Source organism: Balaenoptera physalus (assembly GCF_965194825.1).
Source record: "Balaenoptera physalus genome assembly, chromosome: 10".
NCBI lineage: Eukaryota > Metazoa > Chordata > Mammalia > Artiodactyla > Balaenopteridae > Balaenoptera > Balaenoptera physalus.
In genome coordinates this window covers 15,409,234-15,432,454 of record NC_138889.1, presented here as the reverse complement: position 1 = coordinate 15,432,454, position 23,221 = coordinate 15,409,234, and the positions used below count along the sequence as shown (strand labels likewise).

At 50.7% G+C, this 23,221-nt stretch overlaps 2 protein-coding genes across 7 annotated transcripts in view; one reads left to right on the top strand and one right to left on the bottom strand.

Annotated features, from left to right (window-relative positions):
• Nucleotides 1-23,212, bottom strand: part of SMIM35 (small integral membrane protein 35) — a 102,781-nt gene extending 79,569 nt beyond the window's left edge. The window contains exon 1 of the mRNA XM_082411208.1: nt 15,943-23,212. Within this exon, the coding sequence (XP_082267334.1) occupies nt 15,943-15,949 (7 nt within the window). The 5' untranslated portion in view covers nt 15,950-23,212. The remainder of the gene's footprint in view (nt 1-15,942) is intronic.
• TMPRSS4 (transmembrane serine protease 4) overlaps nt 6,863-23,221 on the top strand; it is a 37,988-nt gene continuing 21,629 nt past the window's right edge. For 3 of the 6 annotated variants that reach the window (XR_014250388.1, XR_014250389.1, XM_082411145.1), the window contains exon 1: nt 6,864-7,160. Coding sequence is in view for 4 of the 6 variants with exons in the window: in XM_082411145.1 (XP_082267271.1) it covers nt 7,158-7,160 (3 nt within the window). In the remaining 2 variants the exon portion in view is untranslated. Of the gene's footprint in view, nt 7,161-23,221 lie in introns of all 6 variants that reach the window. The other 3 variants (XM_082411147.1, XM_082411146.1, XM_082411144.1) reach the window with 2 other exon arrangements.

Here is a 23,221-nt window from a genome sequence, read left to right as displayed (position 1 = left end):
ACCCACAAATGCAGACAGGCACACTCTCAGAGTAGCTGAGATGGTAGAAGTTACATTGAAAAAAGCCAGAGCCAAATAGGATTAAGCAGGTGAATTTGCTGTGATAAGTATAATCCAGATCAAGGATCAAAACCCTGTCTATAGAGGGCATGAGACGCCAGGACTTAGCTTCTCTGTGTGTATAACCATCCAGGATGGGGAAGGACACAGCAAGACTAGAAGAAACAGAAACACAAAGAAGAATAAGACACAACCCCTACCCTTGGCACTGTATCACAGCAACAGTACCATAAACTTTGCGGCAAAAACAACGGAAACTACTGTCTCATGTTTCTGGAGGCCAGAGGTCTGAAATCAGGGTATTGGCAGGGCCATTCTTCCTCTGAAGCCTCTAGGGGAGGATCCTTCCTTGCCTCTTCCTCCTTCTGGTGGCCCCAGGTGACCCTTGGCCTATGGCAGCATCACTCAAATCTCTGCCTCTGTCTTCACACGACCGTCTTCCCTCTGTGTCTACACATCATCTTCCCTCAGTGTGTGTTTGTTTTTGGGTCTCTTCTCACCAGTCCTATTGGATGAAGGGCCCATCCTACTCCAGCATGACCCAATCTTAACTAATTATATCTACAATGACCCTCTTTCCAAATAAGGGCACATTCTGAGGATCTGGGTGGACATGAATTCCTGGGGTGTTACCAATCGGGGTCCTTGGACTCTTTAATCAGTAGAAATTGATAAGAGGCCAGACAAGGAATTCAGGCAAGGCTTTACTGGGATCTGTGCTGCAGCAGAGGAAGCAAGAACAAGTAACAGTGTGCACTTGCCCTTTCCTCGCTCTGGGCTCTCCTCTCTCCAAGGAGGGCAGGTGGTTTCTTAAATGGGGGAGGGTAGGGGCAGATCAGCATGGTGGTCGGGCTAGAGGGGTGCCTTAGACGGTCTGCCCACCCCCTTGGTGGTGCCGTGTACAGGGATGATGGGTATTACCCTGCTTTTGGTCCCCGTACCTGATAAATGGCAGTTGGTTTGTGGCCTTTTTGTATCTTATTGTTTCTACTTTGGCCCCAACTGTGTATGTGTGCAGTTATTTTTAGTCCCTTATAGTTTCTTTGTATTCTGTTGCTCAAGGAGAAGTTTGTCCAGGTGCAAGCACTGCAGCAAAGGGTCCCAGTCTTGTCTCAGGGAGACACTATTCAACCCAGTACAGGCATCGACAATCCAGCAGGAGGATATACTGCCAAGTTGCCAATAAAAGTTAGAAGAAAGGACCATATGAAGGGGTTTAAGACGGGTCAGTTCCAGGTGGACATCTTAGCAGCTGTGTAACCCTGGACAAGCTGCTCAACTTCTCTGAGCCTCAGTTCTCTGGTCAACAGCACAGGATTGTTTTGAAGGTCAAATGAGAAAAGATGCTTTGTTGCTATAAAGCCCTGTGCGCAGACATGTGTGATGTTTCTTCACCAATCCACGCACATTGGCTTCCTGAATAAATTGGGCGCTGCCCTGATCTCATCAGCAAGCATTTGCCAGGGTACCTCTTGTATAAAGTCCAAGCTGGATCATTTTATGATTCAGGACTTCTGAAAGGCATCCTTTAGTAGCTGCCAGAGGGAATCAGTGTGTTGTCCTGTTAAGCCCTTAACCGGCTTGCCCTCTCCTCTGCTCCAGGCTCCTCCTTGCACCCGGCACTGAGCTTTTGCACCTCTTCAGGGATCTGTTTGCAATTCCATCCCTGAAGAGTTGCAAAAGCTCAGTACCAGCAGGAGAAAAGTGGGCACTGGACCTCCCCTGCCAGGTAGGGAGATGCAGAATGAGCCAAGCAAATGACAAAGCACAACTCGGGTGGGACTGCACCTGCAGGATGGTCCAGCCCTTCCCGGAGCAGATGCATGGACTACATCAGGGCCTTCAAAATTCTCACAAGTCCCGCATCTGTAGGACACAGGTCCCTTACACTGACAGTGCTCTGCACGGCTGGTGAAGCCCTCACACGACCGTTCTCCCCTCCCACCTTCACAACCACATCGTGGACCAGACTGGGCAGCTATTTTAACGCCGCAGGTAACTGAGGCCAAGAAGTGAGGGTCCAGCCCTCACCCACACAACTGGCAAAAGATGGGGTTGAAACCTGAATAAAAAACATGCACTGTTGATGAAGCAGTAAAAAATCAGTGACATGTAGACTACATGGCAAAACATACATTCTGAAGGTGATTTATTTAACCTGTGGCTGAAATAATAATCGTTTTCTCTTCACTGACAATATTTTTATGGCACCATTGTAAGCACTTTACAAATATTAAGTCACCTAATCCTCTCAACAGCCCTTAAAGGTAGATATTACTGTCACCCATTTTACAGATGAGGAAAGTGAGACACAGAGAGGTTAAATAACATGCCCAAGGTAACCCAGCTGGTGGGTGACAGAGCTGTTATAGTTAAGATTTAAAGCTGTGCATGGAGTTTATTCCATGTATAATAGACTGGATTTTAAACTGATTCTCTGATCCTGAGGAAATAAATGTAATAAAGTTTTCATCTATACTATTTAATTTCTAGCCAGATTCTTTTTTTAAAAAAATCATCAAAGTATTATACGTTCATGGTCTCAAATCTACAGCACAGTTAAGAGGAAAGGCAGCATCTCCCAGCCCCACTGCCCTCCCTTTTCCTTTAAACCACTGGGCTCCTCCAGGGTGAAGCTATGAGCAGCCTCTAGAGACAGAAGAAAAGAAAGAGGCTGCCTCTGAAATAATCTGAAATTCATTGTTTGCCTAATTTGCGGGGGAGAGGACTGAATGAAAATATTTTCTCTGAGACTGATTTCAAATTATACTGGCAATGTAGAAACTTCCCCCTGGGGTCCAGGCAGGCCCACGCTGTGCTCTGGTGCTACAGGGGTCCGAGTGGCTTTCCAGAGGTCCCTGGAGGACAGCAGAGGCCATTGCAGTTTCTCTCCATGACCCATGCAGGGCTTACCCACGCACGATGCGGTGGAAAAGGCCTGGGCATCCCAAGTTACGCAGACCTGGATCCCACCCCGTCTGAGCCTCTGTCTCCTCCTTTGTGAAATGGAGGCAAGAGTAGCACTCACATCCTAGGGTGGCCGCAAGGACTAAATGAGGTGATGTCCTTTCTTTGCACAGGTGTAAAAGCCTGGCATGTGGGAACACAATTTACATGCTGGTTATTTTTCCCTCTTGTGGTTTATGGAAGCAAAAGCGTCTTGTCATTCTGTCAGACACACTGTGTGCCCCACCCCCACCCCCAGCCTTAGTTTCCCCACTCGTGGAAGTTCATCCTGGCAAGAGAAAGGTCAGCCCCCACCCAGCAGAGACCAGCCGGGGCTGGGGATTCTCAGGTTCCCCAGTTCTTCTTTGGTGCAGATATTTAAGACTCAGTTCTACAGCCTCGGGACCTAACCTATGTCTTGGGAGAAGGGTTGCCATGCAGTGAAAATCCTCTCCGGAAAGAGACTCAACAGAGAGCCACACTTGCATCCCTCACAGGGAGCCGAGGTGCCCCTTGCTGTCCCCATAGCACAGGCGCTGCATTCCCTACCTGCTGCATTTCAGAGCTGTTTGGCTTGGGTGACGAGAGCTGTTGCCAGCACATGCCCACGGGCTGCACCCTTTCTCACTTAATTTCCTGGGAGAGGCTAGAACAAAAGGGTCTGTCGCTGAAACTTATCTCAAATTATTTGGGCTCAGAGGAAAGAATCATAGACTCTGCTGGCTGGAAGGAACCCAAAGGATTCACAGATGTCAAGCTCCAGTCTCTGAATTCAGCTCACTCCAGAAATAACAGCCTCTACCCGCTCCCCAGCATAGAAAGAGATCTAGACCAGCATTTCACAAACTTAAAGGTGCATTTGAATCACCCAGGGATCTTGTAATGCAGATTCCGACTCAGTAGGTCGATCTAGAGGACTTGCTGCCCTCAGAAGGTCCTGCTGTAATAGGGGGAGTGCAGTCCGTGGGCAGGCCGAGCTCTCCAGGGCGAGAGCTTTTTATCTTCTCCAACCACAGGGTCTAACGTCACAGTGCCTTTAACACCGTAGAAAATATTTGTTGGATGGATGGATGGATGGGCAGATGGATGGATGGGCAGATGGATGGATGGATGGATGGATGGATGGATGGATGGATGGATGGGCAGGCAGATGTAGATGGACAGATGCTGATGTGAAGATCAAATGTACAATCAGAGAAAACTGGCAATTGATAGACTGTCCTATAATTACATATCTAGGTAAAAATGTCCTGGAGGTGAAATGAGGGAGGGAGGGAGGGAGGGAGGGGAAGAGGGCAGTGAAAGATGAAAAACTCTCTAAACTCCCAAAGAGTTTTCTTTTTAACTCTACTGGAACATCTTGTTAACTTAGAATGATTTATGGATGTGTCATATCCCCTCCTGTAGACTATGAGGTTTGTGCATGCAGGGCTGTGTCTTTTATCTCCTAATCCCCAGTGCCTGACTCTAGCAAGAGCTCCATAATATACACATTTTGTGAAATGAATAGGGATAATAGCTCCATTCAGGAAATCCCCTTTAGGTACCAGACATGGATATCTCACTTAATCCTGTAACAGCCTTATAAGGTCAGTCCTATTATCACCACTTTACAGATGATGAATGTGAAACTTGGGAGGATTAAGTAAGATGCCCACAGTCACACAATCAGTGGTTGGGATTAGGACCCAGGTGACCAGAGCCCATGCTCTTCACCAAGGGAGAGCCAGGTTGTGTGAGGCCTGAAGCGGATACATTTTGAGGGACCCTCTTTGAGAAAAAGCATACCCGCAAAAATCTGCTGCAAAATTTACAAAATAGTATGACCATGTGAACACATCACCGGGACCATTCCCAGCCTTGGAGGTGCCGTGCAGGGAGGGGCTCTGCAGCTTAGACTACATTAGCTTCGTGGCAAAAATGCCTCTGATCTTGACCCACGTGCTGGAAAGGAGAGCAACAGGAAGAAGGGAGAGGAAAAAATGTCGGAGAAAGAGAGAAAGAGATAAAACAGGAGCAAGAGGAAAGAAAGGAGGGAGAAAAAAGGAGGGGACTCAAAGAGATGGTTGGAAAAGAGAAAGAGCCATCAGAGACGGGACACGAAGGAGCTGAGGGGGAGTTAAAGCTGCCTCTGGCTGAATGGGGGCAGGGGGCTGGGAGCGTCCAGCCAGCTGGTCCCCCCAGCACCCGGGAGGAGGGGCCCTCCGCTCTCTCCAGGCCTCTGTGCCTCCACCTGTACACCGTGCAGCCTCCTCCCCACAATGACCCTGCCTCGTCCTGCCCACCTGTCTCCTTCCCAGGCCTCTCTTCAGGCTCCCAGACCCACTTGAGCTGGAGACAGGAGGGCTGAGTAATCACCCCTCCAGCAAGCCTCGCCCAGCAGCATTCTTGCCCGGGCAGCTGCCTCTTTCCTGGTTCATCACCTGAACACCCAACAAGGAGATGCAAGCCTGGGGCCTGATGTTTAGCCTGGTACATAGAGGAAGCAAGGCCAGGAAAAGCCTGGTTCAGGGCGGCCCCCTGGCCTCCCGCTGCCCGACTGCTGGGTCCTCCTGCAGAGGGACATGCCTGCCGGGGTCTTCGCAGCCTGTCCCTTGAAGTCACCTGTTCTGAGATCACGGGCACTTGACTTGGCCCAAAACTTCCAATTCTGAAGGCCATCACCCTAGAGTGGGGAAGGATGGTGGGCCCAAGAGACCCTCCAGACCAGCTCAGATCTCTGCTGCTCAGAGATGAGTCCAAGGCCACACCTGATGGAACAGCCAAGATTAGGCCAGTAAACGGTTAAATCTCGCCAATAGTCCTCCTTCAGCTCAGAGGTCACCGGGCTCTTGCATGTGGCATATCTCCCCAGACCATCACCCAGGGCTTTCAGACACATGCGTTACATTCAGCCCTGAACCGGACTCAAGCCCCGCTCTGCCAGAAACCCAGTGTGATTTGGGGGCCAGTCACTTCATCTCCACGAGCTATGATTTCCTCAACTGTCAAATAGGAGCAAAATATTCCTCATGGGGTTATGGTGAGAATTAAAGAGATGATACACGCAAGCATGTTATCAATGGATGGGCCAATACGGAAGTCTAACCTGGGCTGGTCTCTGGGGAGGGTCAAGGCCGAGAAATGGAAGAAAATCTAGACTTGTTCAGAAACCGACACTAATTTACAGTGTGATCTTGGACATCCCTTGTGTGGGCATTTAGTTTCCTGACCTACAAAAGGGATGGGAGAAGACAGTTGTCCAAATCCCTTCCAGTTCTGTGGTTCTGTGGTTCCAAGGTGTCGCCTTGCACACCCCCTGGCCAAGGGGCGGCTCCAGACCTCAGGATACAGCAGGATGTGAATCCGCAGTGACCCTGCTGGGTGATATTCAAAATAGTAATAACTGGTGAGGCAGGGGCAAGAAATGCTCAAAGGGGATGTTGGCTGGTACTCCGTATATGAACCTACGCAGGACAGCTTCACTCCAAGGTCCAGGGAAAGGCAGGGAAACCTGTTCTCCACGGACTTCCCAATCCTGTTGCCCCACTCATGGCAACAATCCAGTTCCACTGAGCACTAGATTCCGTCAGCCCACTCCCCAAACTCCTCCACCTCCCCACAACCCCAAACAAAACACCCACACAGTGAGAACCCCAAACAAAACACCTACAACTGGAAGAGATGAGAGAGAGAGAGAGAAAGAGGGCCTTCTGACATCATGGACAGCCAACACCCGGTTGGGTGGAAGCCATTCAGGCGGGAAGGCTTTTATAACATCTAGGTGTGTCACCTGTTCTGAGGCCGAAGGCCCAAGCATGACTCCAGGTGTTGTTCCAGCCCCTAAGACGAGTGTCGGATTATAAGACGCATAATCATTCCAGTTTGGCAACTTCAACTGTAGGGTTGCTTTAATTGACCTGCCCCATAGTCTCCAAATCACTCCTGGAAGACAGCGGTGGGAGGGACGCGGCCAGCTCCGCAAGGGGGAGAGAGATGCTGGACGCTAGGGACCGAAGCCTGCCCTGCACTTAGGCCTCCTCCAGCCAATGCTGCCAGGGATCACGGACCTGCTGGCCAGCCAGGGCCCGATCCCGGGAGGCCCTCCTCCTGACTTGCCGACGTCGCTCAGCTCCAGGCAGTAGAGAATTCGGGAAGGTCGCAGAGCCAACATGGTGAGTGTGAAGGCCTCTGCTCCGAAAACTGGTGGAGGGAGGGTCTCCCCATAAAGGGCGCTTCGGGCAGCTGAGAATTTTGCAACACCTTCCAGGTTAAAAAAAGAAGTCACACCTGAATCGCCCCACACTATAGGGGCGATTATAGGTGTCGGTCCCCACCTGCCCTCCTCACCAACAGCTGTTGCACCAGCACCAAGCCAGGGCCATCCTGCCTACTCTCTTGCCCGGGGTCTCCTGATCTGTTGGCTGGAGACTGGAGCCACTTTTCCAAGGCAAGGGGCTGCTTTGACACAATGGTGGCCCTCTCCTACCTCTCTGGGGAAACTGACTCCTTTTCTTTTTAAAGAAAAACAGTGGAGCACTGCCTCAGAACAATCTGAGGTGCCATGGCGATCTACTTGCCCCTCCTTTTGGCTCTGCTTTCTCTCCTCCTCCTCTGAACAGCGAGAGCTTCTCCACTGTCTTGGGGGCAAAGAGAATCAATCCCACCTTTCAGGGAGGACGGCTGAGGACAGGGAGGGGAGGAGGTGGAAACCAGGAAACTTCCTTCTCTGATTGCTGGCCAAGATGCTGCAGTTGCCAACAAGCAACGTGAAGATGAAAGGGGAGGGAAGGTAGGGAAGGGAAGGGGGAGCATCAGGTCCAGGAGAGAAGGGGGTGACCTGCTGGGCCCCTCAGGTGACGGTCTCCTGACTCCTGAGCACTTTCCATGACACCCCCCTGAACAGTCTGGCAACGCTCTAGCCCCAGGGCTGGGGGAGCTGGGGCCAGAAAGGGGAAGGGGTTCGCCTGCTTTACTCTGCAGTTCCCCAGGATTGAAGCACCAGCCTTCTATGTCCCGTCCCTAGAAGCCCAGCCTGTTTGCAGAGAAGTTCCATCCCGCCGGGGCTCTCAGGAGGGAAGAGGAAGCGGTGCCAGCCCGCCTGAATGTCAGCGGCTTCTTGGTGGCACTTGGAGCAACATGGAAGGGGGCAATTTGGGGGGCAGATGGCTGGGGCACTAACCGTAGAGTCAAAAGGTCACATGGCCAGCTCCCTTATGAGCTTGTTAGTCTTCAGACTTTACTCTGAGACTCACCATCTCCCTCTGTAAAACAGAAACATTATCCACATGACCCCCTAGGCACATACACAGGGTTAGTGGAAAGATTAAATGGGCTAGTGATATATGTGAATAGCCTCTGTAAACCAGGGAGCCCTGTACAGATGTCAGCATTTATGACTAAAGAAAAATCCGCTCCAGGGAACGGCAGGTGGGCGGCGTGGCCAGCACTGACCCTCCACTGCCCAGAGAAGGAGCCGGGTGCTACTGTATGAGTGCATGGGGGCAAGTGGGCAAGCTGGGGAGGAGGGTCCAGGCCCGGGACCCCAGAGGCAAGGCAGCAGATTTACCCACGATCCAGGATGGGACCCAGGGAGCTTCTGGGCCCTGAGCTAACCATTAAACCACCCGTACCTGATAATCCTGTTATTTCCCTGTAATGAGGCCCAGACAACTGTAGCTCCCAGCCCTCCCTCCTCCTTCCCCTCCCTGCTTCCTCCCACACCCTCGGGCCGCTCCCTAGACAGAGTCCTGCACTGGTGGCTGTGTCTTCATGATGGTTCTCCTTCAAACCTATTCAACCAGGTACACCAGTGAGACAGGAGCTGGGGAGGGCCCTGGGCAGAGGTCTGAGCCCCATCTCCCCTCAAGGGGAATGTGTCCCTTGATATCTGATACCCGCAGCTGAGCTCTGGAGGGAAGCCTGGGACGCTGGGACTAGCCATCCTGATCTTAACTCACTCCTGCCCCGGAGGCCCCAACACACCATGAACCACCAGAGTAGAGTGTTCAGCACCTGAGGTCAGCCCAAACCTTGGGCCGCCCTGGAAGAAGCAGGTCCTCCCCACCCTCTCCTCCTTGACTTGCCAGCTGGTACAGACCCAGGGGGTTGCTGGGCTTGGCTGGGGCTCAGGAATGTGGCAGGTCAGCCGGGGTCCGGGAGCATGGGTGGGGTCCACCTCCAAGAGAGGCCGAGTCCAGGAGCCCACTCAGCCCTGGTGGCACCTTCCTGGCTCGTAGACAGAAGAGCTGGGCAAGACCCAAGAGGGCAAGACAGGCAAAGAAGGGCTAGGCCCCCTCCTGTTCTCAGGCCCCCCTCCCTACCTGATGTGACCCCCAAAGTAGCTCCATCCTTCCAACCACCATTTAATCAGCCCCCGCTATTGGCCAGCCTCCAGACATCTGGAAGGAGGGCAAGAGGGTACGATGCCTAGGTTCTGCCCTGGAGGTGCTCGAAATCCAGAGGAAGGACAGCTCCTTAAGCAAAGGATCCTAAGGGAGTGTGACAAATCCAATGCCAGAGGTGGTGCAAGGTACCCCTGGAGCAGACGAGGCAGTAAATTCTCTCTGGGGGTGGTCAGGGAGTTGTCCCAGAAGAGAAAGTACTTGCACTAGACCTTGAAGGACGAGCAGGCTCTCTCCAGGCAGAGAAGGTGGGAAGGGCATTCCAGGCAGAGGGAAGTGCATGGGAACAGCAAGAAAGCATGGCCGTGGGGGACGAGGGGGAGGGTGCTGTGGCTGGAGCAACGGGCGCAGGGGGCACAGCTGAGGTCTGGGCCCCGCGGGGTGGTCGCGCAAGGCTCTGCACGGAGCTCAGGTTGAGGGTCCCCCCTGTGCCCTGCAGCTCAGGGGGGCTGGGCCAGCGTGGAGTCCCAGCAGCTGCCAGGGGCTCACGCCTTGGGCTGAGCCACCCCCAGAATCTGGCACAGCCCACCCTTGACCCCTCCCAGGCAGGGCAGCAGGCGTCCAGCTCCACTCATTCATCCCAAGAAATGGGCAGCATGCCTCCTCTGTGCTCGCACTAGACCTGCTGGTGAGAGAAAGCAGACGTGGGCCCTGCGCCCACTCAGCGTCTAGAGGGAGTGGAGGGTGGGGAGGGGTAGATGGTTATCAAACAATCACACCAACTCCTGTTTCACTAACAACTGACTTACAGGCTGTGATGAAACACGCGGGGAGCTGCCAGAGCCAGACCAGGGCGTGGGCCTTGCTGGAGGTCAGCAGAGGCCGAGGGCTGCATAGGAGCTGGGATGGGAGGAGATGGGCCGTGTCAGGCAGAGGGACCAGCTCCCGAGAATGTGGACGTACATCCCCAGGCCCTCTTCCGTCCCCCAGGGCTCTTCCCTCCTGCACTTCGGGTGGAGTTCTGTGCCTGGCTACTGACACGGAGAAGCGGTTTAGAAGTCAGGCCCGGTCCATGCCCCCGGGCCTCTCCCTCACCCTCTCCACCTCCCCTCTGTGCAGTTGAGACCCCAGTGGTCATCTGCAGCAAACGCCCTTCACTCCCAGCCTGTGCCCTTGACGAAGACTAAGAAAATCTGAGGAGCTGAATGTGGGAAGTGAGGAGAGACTAGTCCAGGGCAGAGCAGAAAAATGGAAGCAACCAAAAACAGGGCTCAGGAACTCTGCACAAACTTTCCGAAGCTCCAGAACTAACCCAGGACAGCAGGAGACAAATGCTCTCAGGCCTGAAAATCTTGGCGGGTCTCTCAGATTTCCCAGGCAGCTCTCCTCCCCTCAGCCTTCCTTCTTGTTCAGATGAAAACATCTACCTCTATAAAGCACCTCAAATGCCCAAGCAATGATTCCCCCAGACAGTGAGTCCCCAAAACCTGAAATGCATTCACCTGCCACATTCTCTTATAAACCTGTTGCCACCAGACTATGAGCTTCTAGAGGAGGGTCTGTGTCTTTTCCATCTTTTTAGCCCCAAACCTAACACAGGGCCTGGCACGGAATAGGCACTTGATAAACATTTGTGAATGAAGGACAAATAAATGACCAAAGACTGGAACCCCTATAATGAGCGGTCTGATTTATCTGACACTGAAAACAAGATTAGCCAAGTCAGATTGAAAAAGATACCGACGCTACTGGAGCTGTTACCAAGCTGCTTGCGTCCCAGACAGGGCTGGCGTGAGGCCTGAGCCCACCTGGAAACCCCAGTGATGGGAAAGAGAGAGAGTCTGAGCAGAACCAAGGCGGCAATCCCCCTGTGCCGTGCTCAACTCCACCTCGCAGCCTGCAGCTCTGACTGTCAGGATTGCAGCAGAGAAATTCGTAAACAAGACTCAGAACCGCAACACCTCTCCCCCACCCCTCCCTCCCAGAGCAGCTTCCAGCTTCCTGGCATAATCCGCATGCAACCGGAAACCCTCACAGGGTAGCAGGTGAAAGAAATACTTGCGGAAGAGAGCGAGAGACTGAGTTGGCACCCGTTCGGGGATGGGCACCCGTCCAGGGATGGCAGCAGTGCCTTCCGTCACAAAATGTTCTGCATATCACTCTGGCCGGGCTCTGCCTGCTGACGTGGCTGATGCTTTAGGCATTTCCTGCAGTCTTAATTTCTTCCTTTATAATACGCATGCATTCATTCAGCGTGTGTTTCCTGAGCATATGCTATGCGCTGGCTAGACACAGTGGGAGAGTCAGAGAAAAATACCCAAAATCGAAGCCATCGGTTCCCTATGCTCCATGGACGAAACAGAGGCAGGGGAAACTACTGCCCCTCACCTCAGGCAGAGCAGGGCACTTGTTCACGCATGGATGTGAAACAGAAAGGGGGCAACGGAGCTGAGGTCACCCCACTTCACCGTCATCCCATTCCCACCCTGACTCTGGGACTTCACTCATGATCACACCTCTGATCCTCAGAGAGGTGGGTTCTGCCAGGCTGTCGGGAGGACCTACCCTGGTGCGGAGGGATCACTGATGCGCTAGAGAGAATAATAATGACAGCAGCCATATCTCACCTCCACCCAAACACAGCAAGCACAGCGTTCTGTGGTTTGAGAAGCACAGTCACATCCAGAATCTCCCTGAATCTTACCCACAACTCTCTGAGATACAGTGATCCTCCTTGTACAGATGAGGGGACTGAGACTCAAAGAGCTCAAGTGACTTGAGAAGGGTCACTCAGCCACCAGGAATCAGGGTTGGACTCTAGGCTCTGGGATTTGGGGATTGAGTGCTCGGCTTTTCCTTCATGCCCTCCGTCTCCTCTAAGATGTGGACCCATAAGACCTGGACTTGAACTAGAACGAGAACTTAAACTAGAAAGGACCAGGGGACCCCACGTTCCTATCTAGAAGCTGATAGATTTTATGATAAAGTATGCATTTAGGGAAGACTGCATCAGCTGGTGCAATCAAGTGGCAGAAAGACAATGTCATTTCTGCAAGGAGACTGCATCTCTCGCTAATCTACTAAAGGTCACTAAGGAGGAAAAAAACACATGGACACAGGAAACCAGTGGACATAATTAACTTAGACTTTCAAGAAGACCAAGAAAAAGTTTCATGCCTGATGCTGCTTAGGAGAAAAAAAGACTCAAGTTACCATGAGATCACTAAGGATAGAAAATTGATTTAAAGAGAGAATGTTACGAGTAAATCAGGCCTAGGACTAGTCTCACCCGTGGTTAACAGCAAGCTCTTCAGAATCACAGGCCCTAAAGAAAGGAGATCGTCCAGATGAGTGGTTCCCCAAAATTTGGTTCAGCCTCAGAGCCCTTTGCCCCCTGAAATCTAATGTAGAACCCCATGTGGAAAACAGAGAAAACCAGGGCTGCTGTGTTTGAAAGGACTGTGACCCCCAGCCACTCCTGCCCTCTCTCCCTCCCAACACTGCGGCAACCTCTGGGGGCTCCACCAAATCCCCCCAGGATGCCGTAGAGCCCTTATCTGGTCTTGCCTTTGTCTACTGTGGAAATTTCCTTCACGATCCAGCTTCTACTCAAGGTCCTTCTGTGGCTTAAAACAATCCTCCCCTTGCCAAGAGAAAGCCATCTTGCTGTAATTTCCCCATTCGTCCTCAGCATCCTCTTTGCCTTCACCTTGAGATGGCCCTACACATTTCAAAGGACCACACTTGTGCTACCCTGAATCTTCACTTCTCTGGCCTGCATCCTCTACCTTTTGTTCATAGAGAGATCACATTTGTCACATGACATCACTTTGGGTCCCCTAACTGCTCTGGTCACTCTCCCCCAGGGCACCCTAGTCCTTCAATTCCTTTCCTGAAGTCAGAGCCCTTGACCTAATGAAACCATAAAATAGCTACCATTTGCTTGGTTCCTACTACACATATGCTAGGCCCTCTACTAGGCTCTTTCTCATTAATAACTAATGATCTTTTAGTATCTATTATGTCAAGCACTTGCTAGGTTCTGTATTGATACTGTTATTAATTATTAATAAAAATAATACCATATGTACTCCATGGACACGAGGACTTTGCCTACTGGTTCACTGCTGTATATCCAGTCCCAGAACAGTGCCTTACTGAATGGACAAAGTATGATTATTGTTGTTGTTGTTATTATTAATATTTATTGCATTCCTACTATGTAACAGGCAATGTGCTACAGGCGGTACATAGTTTGGTCTCATTAAGAGGAAGACATTGAAATTCTGTCTCTCTCTCTCTCCCACACACACACACAGAATTGAGGCTCCCAGGGGTTAAATAACTTGCCTGAGGCTCGTGCACCATCCAGTATAAAGCACAACCTCCCCCAGCAATTTGCAGCCCAGCACGGAAAAACTTCACCAAGTGTTCCCAGAGTTATGTGAGTGGGCAGGAAAAGTGGCAAAGGAGCTTCAGGTTATACAACTACAAAGTAATAGATGCAGAGCAGTCACGGAAGCAGCACTGAGGCACTATTTACAGGATCACGAGTTCGGAGTTCACGGGCAGAGATTCGGAAATCACTACAGATTTTGGCCAGGAGATGGCAGCTCCTTGCTGCAGCAGCCAAACCAGCCCACTAGCGGCTGGTTCTCTGGCAGCAACCAGAACAAAAGAGAATGCTCTGGTCCTGCCCTGTGCAGACCCACCTGCAGAGCCTCCTCCAGCGCTGTGGGGAATCCTGCTCCCCAAGCCTCTGGGGTACGGGAGGGGATGAATTTTTATGTGCTAAACTCCTCTGCATGTCAAAGCACCGAACCACGTGCATCATCCCAGTTAACCCTCACCAACAACCCTGTGAAATAGATCATATTCTCCCCATATTACAGATGAGGAAACTGAGACTCAAAAAAATTAAGTAACATGCCCAGGACCACATGGCTGGTAAGGGGAAGAGCTGGATTCAGGCCAGTGCTCCTGACTCAGCGCTCAGAGGGTACAGAAGCAGGGACACTCCCCTCTGACCAGAGCATCTGAGACCCCTCAGACCACAAACACCAACCGAGGGGGACCATGAGCAAGTCTGTACAATCATGAGAGGACCAGATGGGTTTCCTGTGGGCTTGAAAAGGTGCATCGTAACTAGCAGGTAAAGCACCTGACAGAACCTTTCTCGCTGTCTGGCTTTATCATAGTTTTATCACACCTGAGTCCCAAAGGAGGAAACTGGGTCCAGGAGATGTTAAATGATTTACCTAAGGTAAATAATAGCTAAAAAAAAAAATAGCTCCACAGATAAACAGAAGAGTCAGACTTTATAATACCAAGTCCTTCTTTCCTCCCCACCGTTTCTCTCCCGGTGAAAGTTTAAAGGACAATTCAGGACAAGCAAAGGGGAGTATGACTTTTCAAAGGCAATGTAAACTTTGTGGGGTTCTTTCACAGACCTCAGCCTGCATCACAGATGGCCATTCCCTAGTTCAGGTAAATTGCAAGGTTTAGAGAACCCTGCCAAGCTTTAAGATCCATCAACTCTTCCCAAAGGCAAACCCTCTAAGGGTCCCTGTCAGTCTAGGTGTCCTGACTCCTGCTGGCTCTCCTGTCCCCTTCAGCCATTGTGCAGTCATTGCATTCAGGTGTGCAGAAGTGGGGGCACCTTCCTTCCCATCAGATCCTGCGGGGAAGGGAAGGTGGGCTGGATGGACCCACTGTCCTGGGGCAGAAAGAAAACTGAATAAAGTAGAATTGTTGAGAGAACTCAGAGAGGCTGCAGAGAAGGGACTGCTTCTCCTGAGACCAAAGGATGGCCCTCAGGTGGGATTTGTAGGAGCGGCAGGTAACAGCAGCATCACCTAGAGGCAAGGGCTCTGCACTGGGGAACCAGGGCTTCCTTCAGTTTGACTCAACCCAACAGGCACGTACTAATACCTCACTCCTGCCCTTCACAACATCTTGCCACGTGACCTGGGGAGAGCTAGCACAATGCCTCTGTGTCTCAGTTTCCCCATTTGTAGAACAGGAATTGTTACATCCTCGCCCTCTCCCCTGGCCCTACCTGGAGTTGAGAGCTGTGCCTGAATACAAAGGCAGACCCTTAAATGACAGCAGCTGAACAGAAGGCTGGCAGCAGGATAACGGCAGGCCACCTGACACCTCCCGTCCGCCCCAGGCCCTGCCCCAGAGCCATTATACGCTGGGACAGGGCCAAGGTACTCAGCTCAAATTGCCAACAGGTCAGCACCTATGTGGCTTAGAACAAGGCAAAATGGTTTCTAATGCAGCAGCCGAGGCTGAGGTTGGTCCAAAGGAAAATGTGCTGCTGATAGGACACCTCAGCACAAAGCAGATTGAGTGAGGATGTTTCCAGAGGCCCCTTCGTGCCAGGGCTTGGATACCCACCTGTGCGTGGCCCGGACTGGGGGGATCTGCCTGGAGACAGGCTAACAATTCAGAAGACCGTTGAAAGCCAGCATGATTTGTCATCTCTGAGAACCTTCCATGCACTCAGGGCTACTGCATCACAGCCAGGCTTGTCTCAGGAAACTCACACCCTCCTCTCTTGACTCATGATCTCCCAGCCCTCACTTCATGTCCCCTCTCATCACCTTACCTGTCATAGCTGAGGCACCCAAGAGAGACGGTACTTGCTCCAACCTGGCAAAGGCATCAGCCTGCAGATGGAGAGGACATAGCTGCTTGCCGTCAGGTTGGGGGTGGGATGCAGGTACACGGGTCAGAACAGTGTGAGGTCCCTCAGAGCAGCCCCTGAGCACCTGAGGCAGCCGATGGCTGAGCCCCACTCTGCAAGCTGACTGGAAGCAGCCTCTGGGTCCCCTGGCTCACCCAGAGATCTTTCCCCACCCCCTCCCTCGGGTTTTCCTCCCTGCTATGTCACCAGCCTTAGCAACCTAGCTGCCACCTGCCAGAGCCACAGAGGTCCTGCATATCCCATCACCTAGAAACAGCAGCATCCCTGCTCTAGGTTTTCCCAGAGAGACCATGGGAAGCCAGGGCTTTAGACCCCATGGGAGCCTGAAGCTGCCACAGGCCAGATCAGGACCAGAAAGCCCCTTTCTGCAGGCCCCTGCTTTTCTCCCTTCTTCTACACCCCAATCATCCCAGCTCTGCCCCTACCAACTTCTTTCCGGAATAAGGAATGCAGAGTCAGCATTGTGGAGAAGAAGAGAGGAATAAGGCCCCAGGGGCAGGGTGCTTGGCAAAGAAAGCAGACAACGAAGCTGGCCAGGCTTTCTGTTCCTTTGGCCTCTGTGAGCATTTGCCTCTTCATTGCCTCATTATTAGCCTGGTGGTACCCATTTCATTGTGTGGTTAGTAACCTCTTATCTGCTTCATCATCTCTGAGAGTTCCCAATTACCCAAAGGGAACTTGAGGTTCAGAGAGGTTGAGGAGCATGCCCAAGGCCACCCAGCAAGTGAGAAGACAGGGCAAGATGAGGGCTCATACTCCCCCGGCTGGGTCTTTGTCTTCTCTGCAGTACACTTAATCCTCACCCCCATTTAAAAACAAGACTGCCTTACGTTTGATTCATCATCTCTGAGCTGGAAGGGAAACAGTTGAGATATTCTTCTGTGATTTGCAGCTGAGCTAAACCCAACCAGGAGTTTCTTGGGATCTAAAACAGCAGGGGCTGAGCTTCCCTGGTGGCGCAGTGGTTAAGAATCCGCCTGCCAGCGCAGGGGACGTGGGTTCGAGCCCTGGTCCGGGAAGATCCCACACGCCACGGAGCAACTAAGCCCGTGTGCCACAACTACTGAGTCTGCGCCCTAGAGCCCGCGAGCCACAACTACTGAGCCCGCATGCCACAACTACTGAAGCCCACGCGCCTAGAGCCCGTGCTCCGCAGCAAGAGAAGCCACCGCAATGAGAAGCCCGCGCACCGCAACGAAGAGTAGCCCCCGCTCGCCACAACTAGGGAAACCCAGCTCGAGCAATGAAGACCCAAGGCAGCCAAAAATAAATAAATAAAATAAAATAAATGTATAAATGAATAAATAATAAAACAGCAGGGGCTGAGGAAAGAGAAAGGAAGGAGAAGCAGGTGAGAAAGGTACAAAGCAAATGGAAGAGAGGGAAGAAGGGGTACTAATATCAATAAAGTCCCTACTAGGTGCCAAGCACTGCAGTAGGCCCTTACCTCAATACAGTCTGGGAGGAAGGTCTTCTTACCCTTGTTAATGGACGATTTAGCAGATTCAGGAACCAGGCAGAGGTGGGTTTGCCTTCAGACTGAGGAAGGGCTGGGAAGATGCCGGGGGTAATTTCTGCATGTTGACTGCATGCTAATTATATGCAATTAGACTTCATTGCAGGGGAGCGGAGAATCAGAAGGACCCAGTACCAGCTGATGCCGACCAGATAGGTTCCTGAAACAGTGGGGAAATGAAAACAACTGTCCGCCAAGTCCAAAAGGCTGGCCCCAAGGGCTGGATCTGTTACTTACTTTGCTCTGGGGCCATGGAGACCACTCAATCTATAGGAGTCTTGGTTTTCTCTTGTGTAAAGTGGGGATAATTTCTCAGGGTTGTTGTGAGAGTATTTAATCCTCACAGCATTTACGAAAGACATATAACAATAGCCAACTGCAGAATTAATTTTTCTGCCTCCACATTTGGATCTTGGATTAATGTCTTTCTGCCACCAGTGACCAACTGAGAAACAGGGAAAGAAGATTCTCTGGGTGAATCAGAAAATGGGTGGGTGTTTTTCAACTAACTAACTTCCACCCACCCACTCCACCTCCCACCTCCTCCAGCTCGGGCCCCAGAGCCCCAGGTATTCTTGCCCTTCCATTTGACTCCAGACAGAAAGTGCCTCATTCCTGGATGAGCCCTGGGTCGGACCCCGGTGGAGCTGGCCCCATGAGTCAGGGCTCTGATGCAAACTGAATCAACAGAGCAGACGGGCCTGACCCAGCCAGTGGCCCCGACCAAAAGGAGAAGGCGAACACCTCTGCGTGCGCTGGGGGCGGCCTAGGCTGTGGCAGTTGTGGCCAGGGGCTGAGTTCAAGTTGGGGGTAAACAGAGACGCCTCCAGCAAAGCAGAGGAGGCACAGCCGGTCTTCGGTGGCCTCTCAGCCCTCTTCCCTCCATCAGCTACAGGGCAAAACATTTCCCCTGTCTGGCTGGTTTTCTCTCTACTCCAGAGACCCTTTCAGCCTTGCACACCGTGATCAGGAAGGGACCCACCACAGTGTTGGGGGCTGGGTCAGATCGCAGAGCCTTACCTGGTCGCCACAACTCTCAGCCTCCCTCCCTCCTTCCCCCAGCTCAGGATTGATTCTGGACTGAAAGGCGACACAGCTGCTGGGATCCCCATCTTTATCCTGCTCAGGAAAGTCACTGGCATTGATGTTGCTCAGCTGCCACTCGTAGGCTTAAAACGCACCCAACTCCCTACGCATTATCCCCGATGCCCTTGACTTTCAGCAGCTCCCCCTTCCCAGAATTTTAGCAGCTCTTCATCTCTGATCTCTGTGCTGGAGATGTTTGCCAGAGAGGCTTCAAGAAAAGCCAAAGAGTGGGCCACTAAATGGAAGAAGCCAGGCAGCATAAGAGGCAGAGCAGAGCAGCAGGAGGGTGGGAGTTTGAGCCTCAAATCCCTCAGCAGAACGAGGCGGCCGCTTTTTTATTTTCACTTTGACCCTCAGGTGCACGGCCCTGGATAAATCATAATCATTGATTCATGGCATTTTTCACTATTGGTCCATGCAGGGCTCCCTGTAACTCACCACCTAGTTACACAGTTTCAGCAACGTAATAAGCCTCCATAAACCCACCACCCAAAACAAAAGCTAGACTTTAACAATAACTTACATCTAACCAGGAGATCCCCTTGCTGAGGTAGGTGGGCGAGTCCCTTTTGTTTATCAATTCAACAAATCTTGATTGTACATCTTCAATAGGCCAGAGATGGTGCTAGAATCATCCTGAATTCCATGTTCACCATTTCTTTGCTTTTTTGTAATAAAAAAGATTCTGTGTTAGATGAAATCTTCTGGGACTTAATTTTTCCTTTAATATGAAATTGCTCACACCGTTCATATTACTTTGTGGCACCACAGATCATGTGTTTTGACTGCAGTATAATATTCCATTGTGTGAATTACCTCAGTCAGCATCTTCAAGGCTGGCCTGGGACTGAACCCTGAAACTGCAATGTTTTCCTTAATTTTTTCATTCAACAAAGATTTATTAAATACCCACTATGTGCCAGGTATTGTAGGAGACACCAGGGGTGCAGTAATGATGAAGATAATCGCAGCCTCTATCATTCTATCTTGCAGGGTTTCTTCCTCATTCTCTTTTGTTTTCAAAAAGGTATGGATTGTTTTTTCTGTTTAATAACCACTACTCAATTGATAGCGATTGAAAACATATTAGCCAGGGGTACTAGGGTCACTTCAGCTCAGAGATGAGGAATCCAAGGCCCCAGAAGATACAGACCGAAAGCCTCTTTTGTTCCCTCTGTCTCTCAGCTTTTAGCACAGTTCCAGACCCATCAAAGGCGAACAGTCAATATTTGCTGAAAAATAAACAAAGAGACTTACCCTACCTACTTCAACCAGTGCAGACATGTATGTGCAGGTAGATTCCGTGAGAAAGAATGAATTGACAGGGGACTGGCCACTAATTGGACGTCCTTGATACCCCTCCAACCTGCCCCTGCTGTAGCCTTCCGCATCTCAGCAAATACCCTCTTGCCTGTTCACTAAAAACCCAAAAGCGTCCAATCTATTGGCAAGGGCTATTGCCTTTATCTTCGAAGCACAGCTGAATCTCCTCACCGCCTATCTATTTATCCCCCCTTGCTATAGCCACACCGATCTCCATTCTGTTCCTCCAACACCAAGCTTGTTCCTGCCTGCTTGGCTACTTCCTGTCATTCAAGTCTCCAGCCAGAGGCCCTCCCTAACCTGACCCCTTCCCTAGACCTCCCATTTTAAGTATCCAGCCAGGCGCTCTCTCCTATCACCCATGTTACTCTCTGCATAGCACCCATCACTCTCTGGGTTTATCTGTTGACGACCTGGCCTCTCCTACTCTCCCCCTGACTCCCTCACCCCAGGATACAGCATCTTGAGGGCAGGGCCTCACCTGTCTTGTTTGGGCACTTCTCCCATCCTTGCTGTAAGTATTTCTCATTTGTCTTTGAATCCACAGCTCCCAGAGCAGTGCCTGGTACAACACAGACACTCAAAAATAGTTGTTTGATACTTAACTATTGAATACTACCCACTCTGGTTATCAGATGAGCGTCAATTCTTTTCACCTTTGTATTTGACTGAGTTAGACCAAAGGGCTTTGTAAACTGCTATGCGCCAATTGTGTACAGTTTACTGTTGGTAAGATTATCACCTGGCTCTGTAGCTACCGCAACAGACTCGCCAGAATCGTTCTCATCTTCATCCTGGAAGTAGTTCCCTATCCAGGCCCTGGTGATGGTGGAGGAGAGACGGCCCGGAAGGAACTACAGTGCAGAGCCCAGAGTTCAGTTCAGTGTAGCAGTCATTTACTGGGCCTTTACTAGGTACAAGCCGGATGCAAAGCACTGAGGGCACAAAGGCAATAAGAAATAGAGACCACCCGACGGGAGAGTGCTAGAATAGAGTTCTGTGCCAAATGCCCGGGGGCACAGGATGGAAGGGCCAGGAAGAGAGTTCTCTCTGTGAACCACACACTTTCCACCAGATATCGCATCTCATCCTCACAGGAGCACTTTGAAGTAGGTGTCATTTTCCCCACTCTGCCGAGGGGAGCGGAAACCTGAAGCTCAGAGAGGTTAAGTATCTTGCCCAAAGGCTCCCAGTTAATAGGAGGCAGAGCTCGAATTCTAACTCAGCCCCTGCAGAGCCTAGCTATCTCTGCTGCGTCCCCCAGCTGCCCATGGCCTAGTACCCCCATAGGGCAAAACCAGGCACATCCCTCCAGCAGTTTGGGAAGAAAGGAAGAAGCTCCTTCTCCCAACGACTATGTCCGCAACACTCAACCATGGGAGCAGGCAGCACCCAGGGACCCCACAATTTCTAATCTCGGACACCCACCCAGGGGTTAGAAGAGGCCCTCTCACTCCCAGATGGGACTGGGAAAATTCCCACCTGGAAATGTCCAAGGGCCTGCAGCTCCTCCGCCTCCACTGGAGCGGCCGTGACCTCAGCCAGCGGGCAGGCATGTCCCTGGGTAGAGACCTAGGCCTTGCCCAGCCCAGGGACTCCAGGTCCTATGCCAGGCGAGGAAAGGAAAGAAAGAGAGTTCATGGGAGGCAGGAGAGCATGAACTTAGGCAGCACCCTTCCCTAAGCTTTGCCTTGCAGGAAAGGGTGCAAGTACTTTGCATGAGAGCCTTTGTCTGCGGGCTCCTGTGTGTGCCCCTATGTTGCTGTGTGTGTGCTGAGTGTAGTGGTGCAAATTAGTGGAAGAACAGAGCCTTGTGTGCATTTGTGTATGTGTATTCACGATGACCTAAGACTACACTCAGAGAAATACCTTAGTGTCCTGGTAGTTTTTTGTTTTTGTCTGTTTGTTCTGTTAGGTATAACCTAGGTTCAGTAAAGTACTCAAATCTAAAGTATACCTCTCAATGAATTTTTACACACGTATACCCCCATGTAACCAACACCTAGATCAAGATCTAGTTTTCCAACATTCCAGAAGGCTCCATCGTGCTCCTTCAAATAACCCCCAGTATAATCACTATTCTGACTTCTATCACCATGGATTAACTTTAACTTTTAATCATATATATGAAATAATACTCTTTTGTGTCTAGTTTCTTTTTTTCATTATTATGTCTCTGAGATTCGTCCATGTGTCATTGCATTTAACACTAGTTTATTCTTGTCCATTGTTGAATTATATTCCATTATACGAATACACCACAATTTATTCCGTCAGTGATTGACTTTGGGGTTTTTCCAATTTTTAGCTATTATGGATGAAGCTAGTATGAAGATTCATGTACAGGTGTTTTGCTGGACAGATGTACTCATTTCTCTTGGCCCTAATTCCTGGTCATAGAATCATAGAATAGTGAGACTTCCCTGGTGGTCCAGTGGTTAAGACTCCGAGCTCCCAATGCAGGGGGCCCGGGTTCGATCCCTGGTCAGAGAACTAGATCCCACATGCCGAAGCTAAAGGATCCTGCATGCAGCACTGCAGATCCTGCACGTGGCAACAAAGATCCCACGTGCCTCAACTAAGACCTGGTGCAGCCAAATTAAAAAAACAAAAAACAAAGAATCATAGAATAGTCATATGTTTAGCTTTAGTAGATTCAGCCAAACCTTTTTCCAAAATATTTGTACCAATTTACACTCTTAGCAGCAGTGTCTGAGATTTCCAGTTGCCCCACATCCTCATCAGCACTTAGTATTGTCGGGCTTTTAAATTTTAACCATTCTGGTGTCTCTGTAGAGATAGCTCACTGTGGTTTGAATTTACATTGGCCTGATGAGTGATGACGTCAAGCATCTTTTGGCACTTAACTGGCCATGGAAGTATCCCCTTTGGTGAAGTGTCCATTCAAGTTTTTACAGAACTACAATATCTATAAAAGTAGGCAAATAATTGACAAAAACAGACAGACAGGAGAGCAGAATCATCTTAAGAAACTCAGCAATACACACAACAGCCCAGCAGCCAGTTGTTTTTCAATTGCTAACTAGTTGCTACAATTAGTAAACCTGTTGTACCAGGTCATTTAGATGAATAACTGAATTTTATATTTTAAACCAGTTATTTAGATATCATATAGCCCCCCACCTTAGACTCAGCAGGGAGAAGGGAATGCAGATAAGAGCCCTTTCCTGGGCTCTTCGCCCCAGCCTGAGAGGTTCCCTCACTCAACTCACTGACTGTTTTTCCTTCAATTAC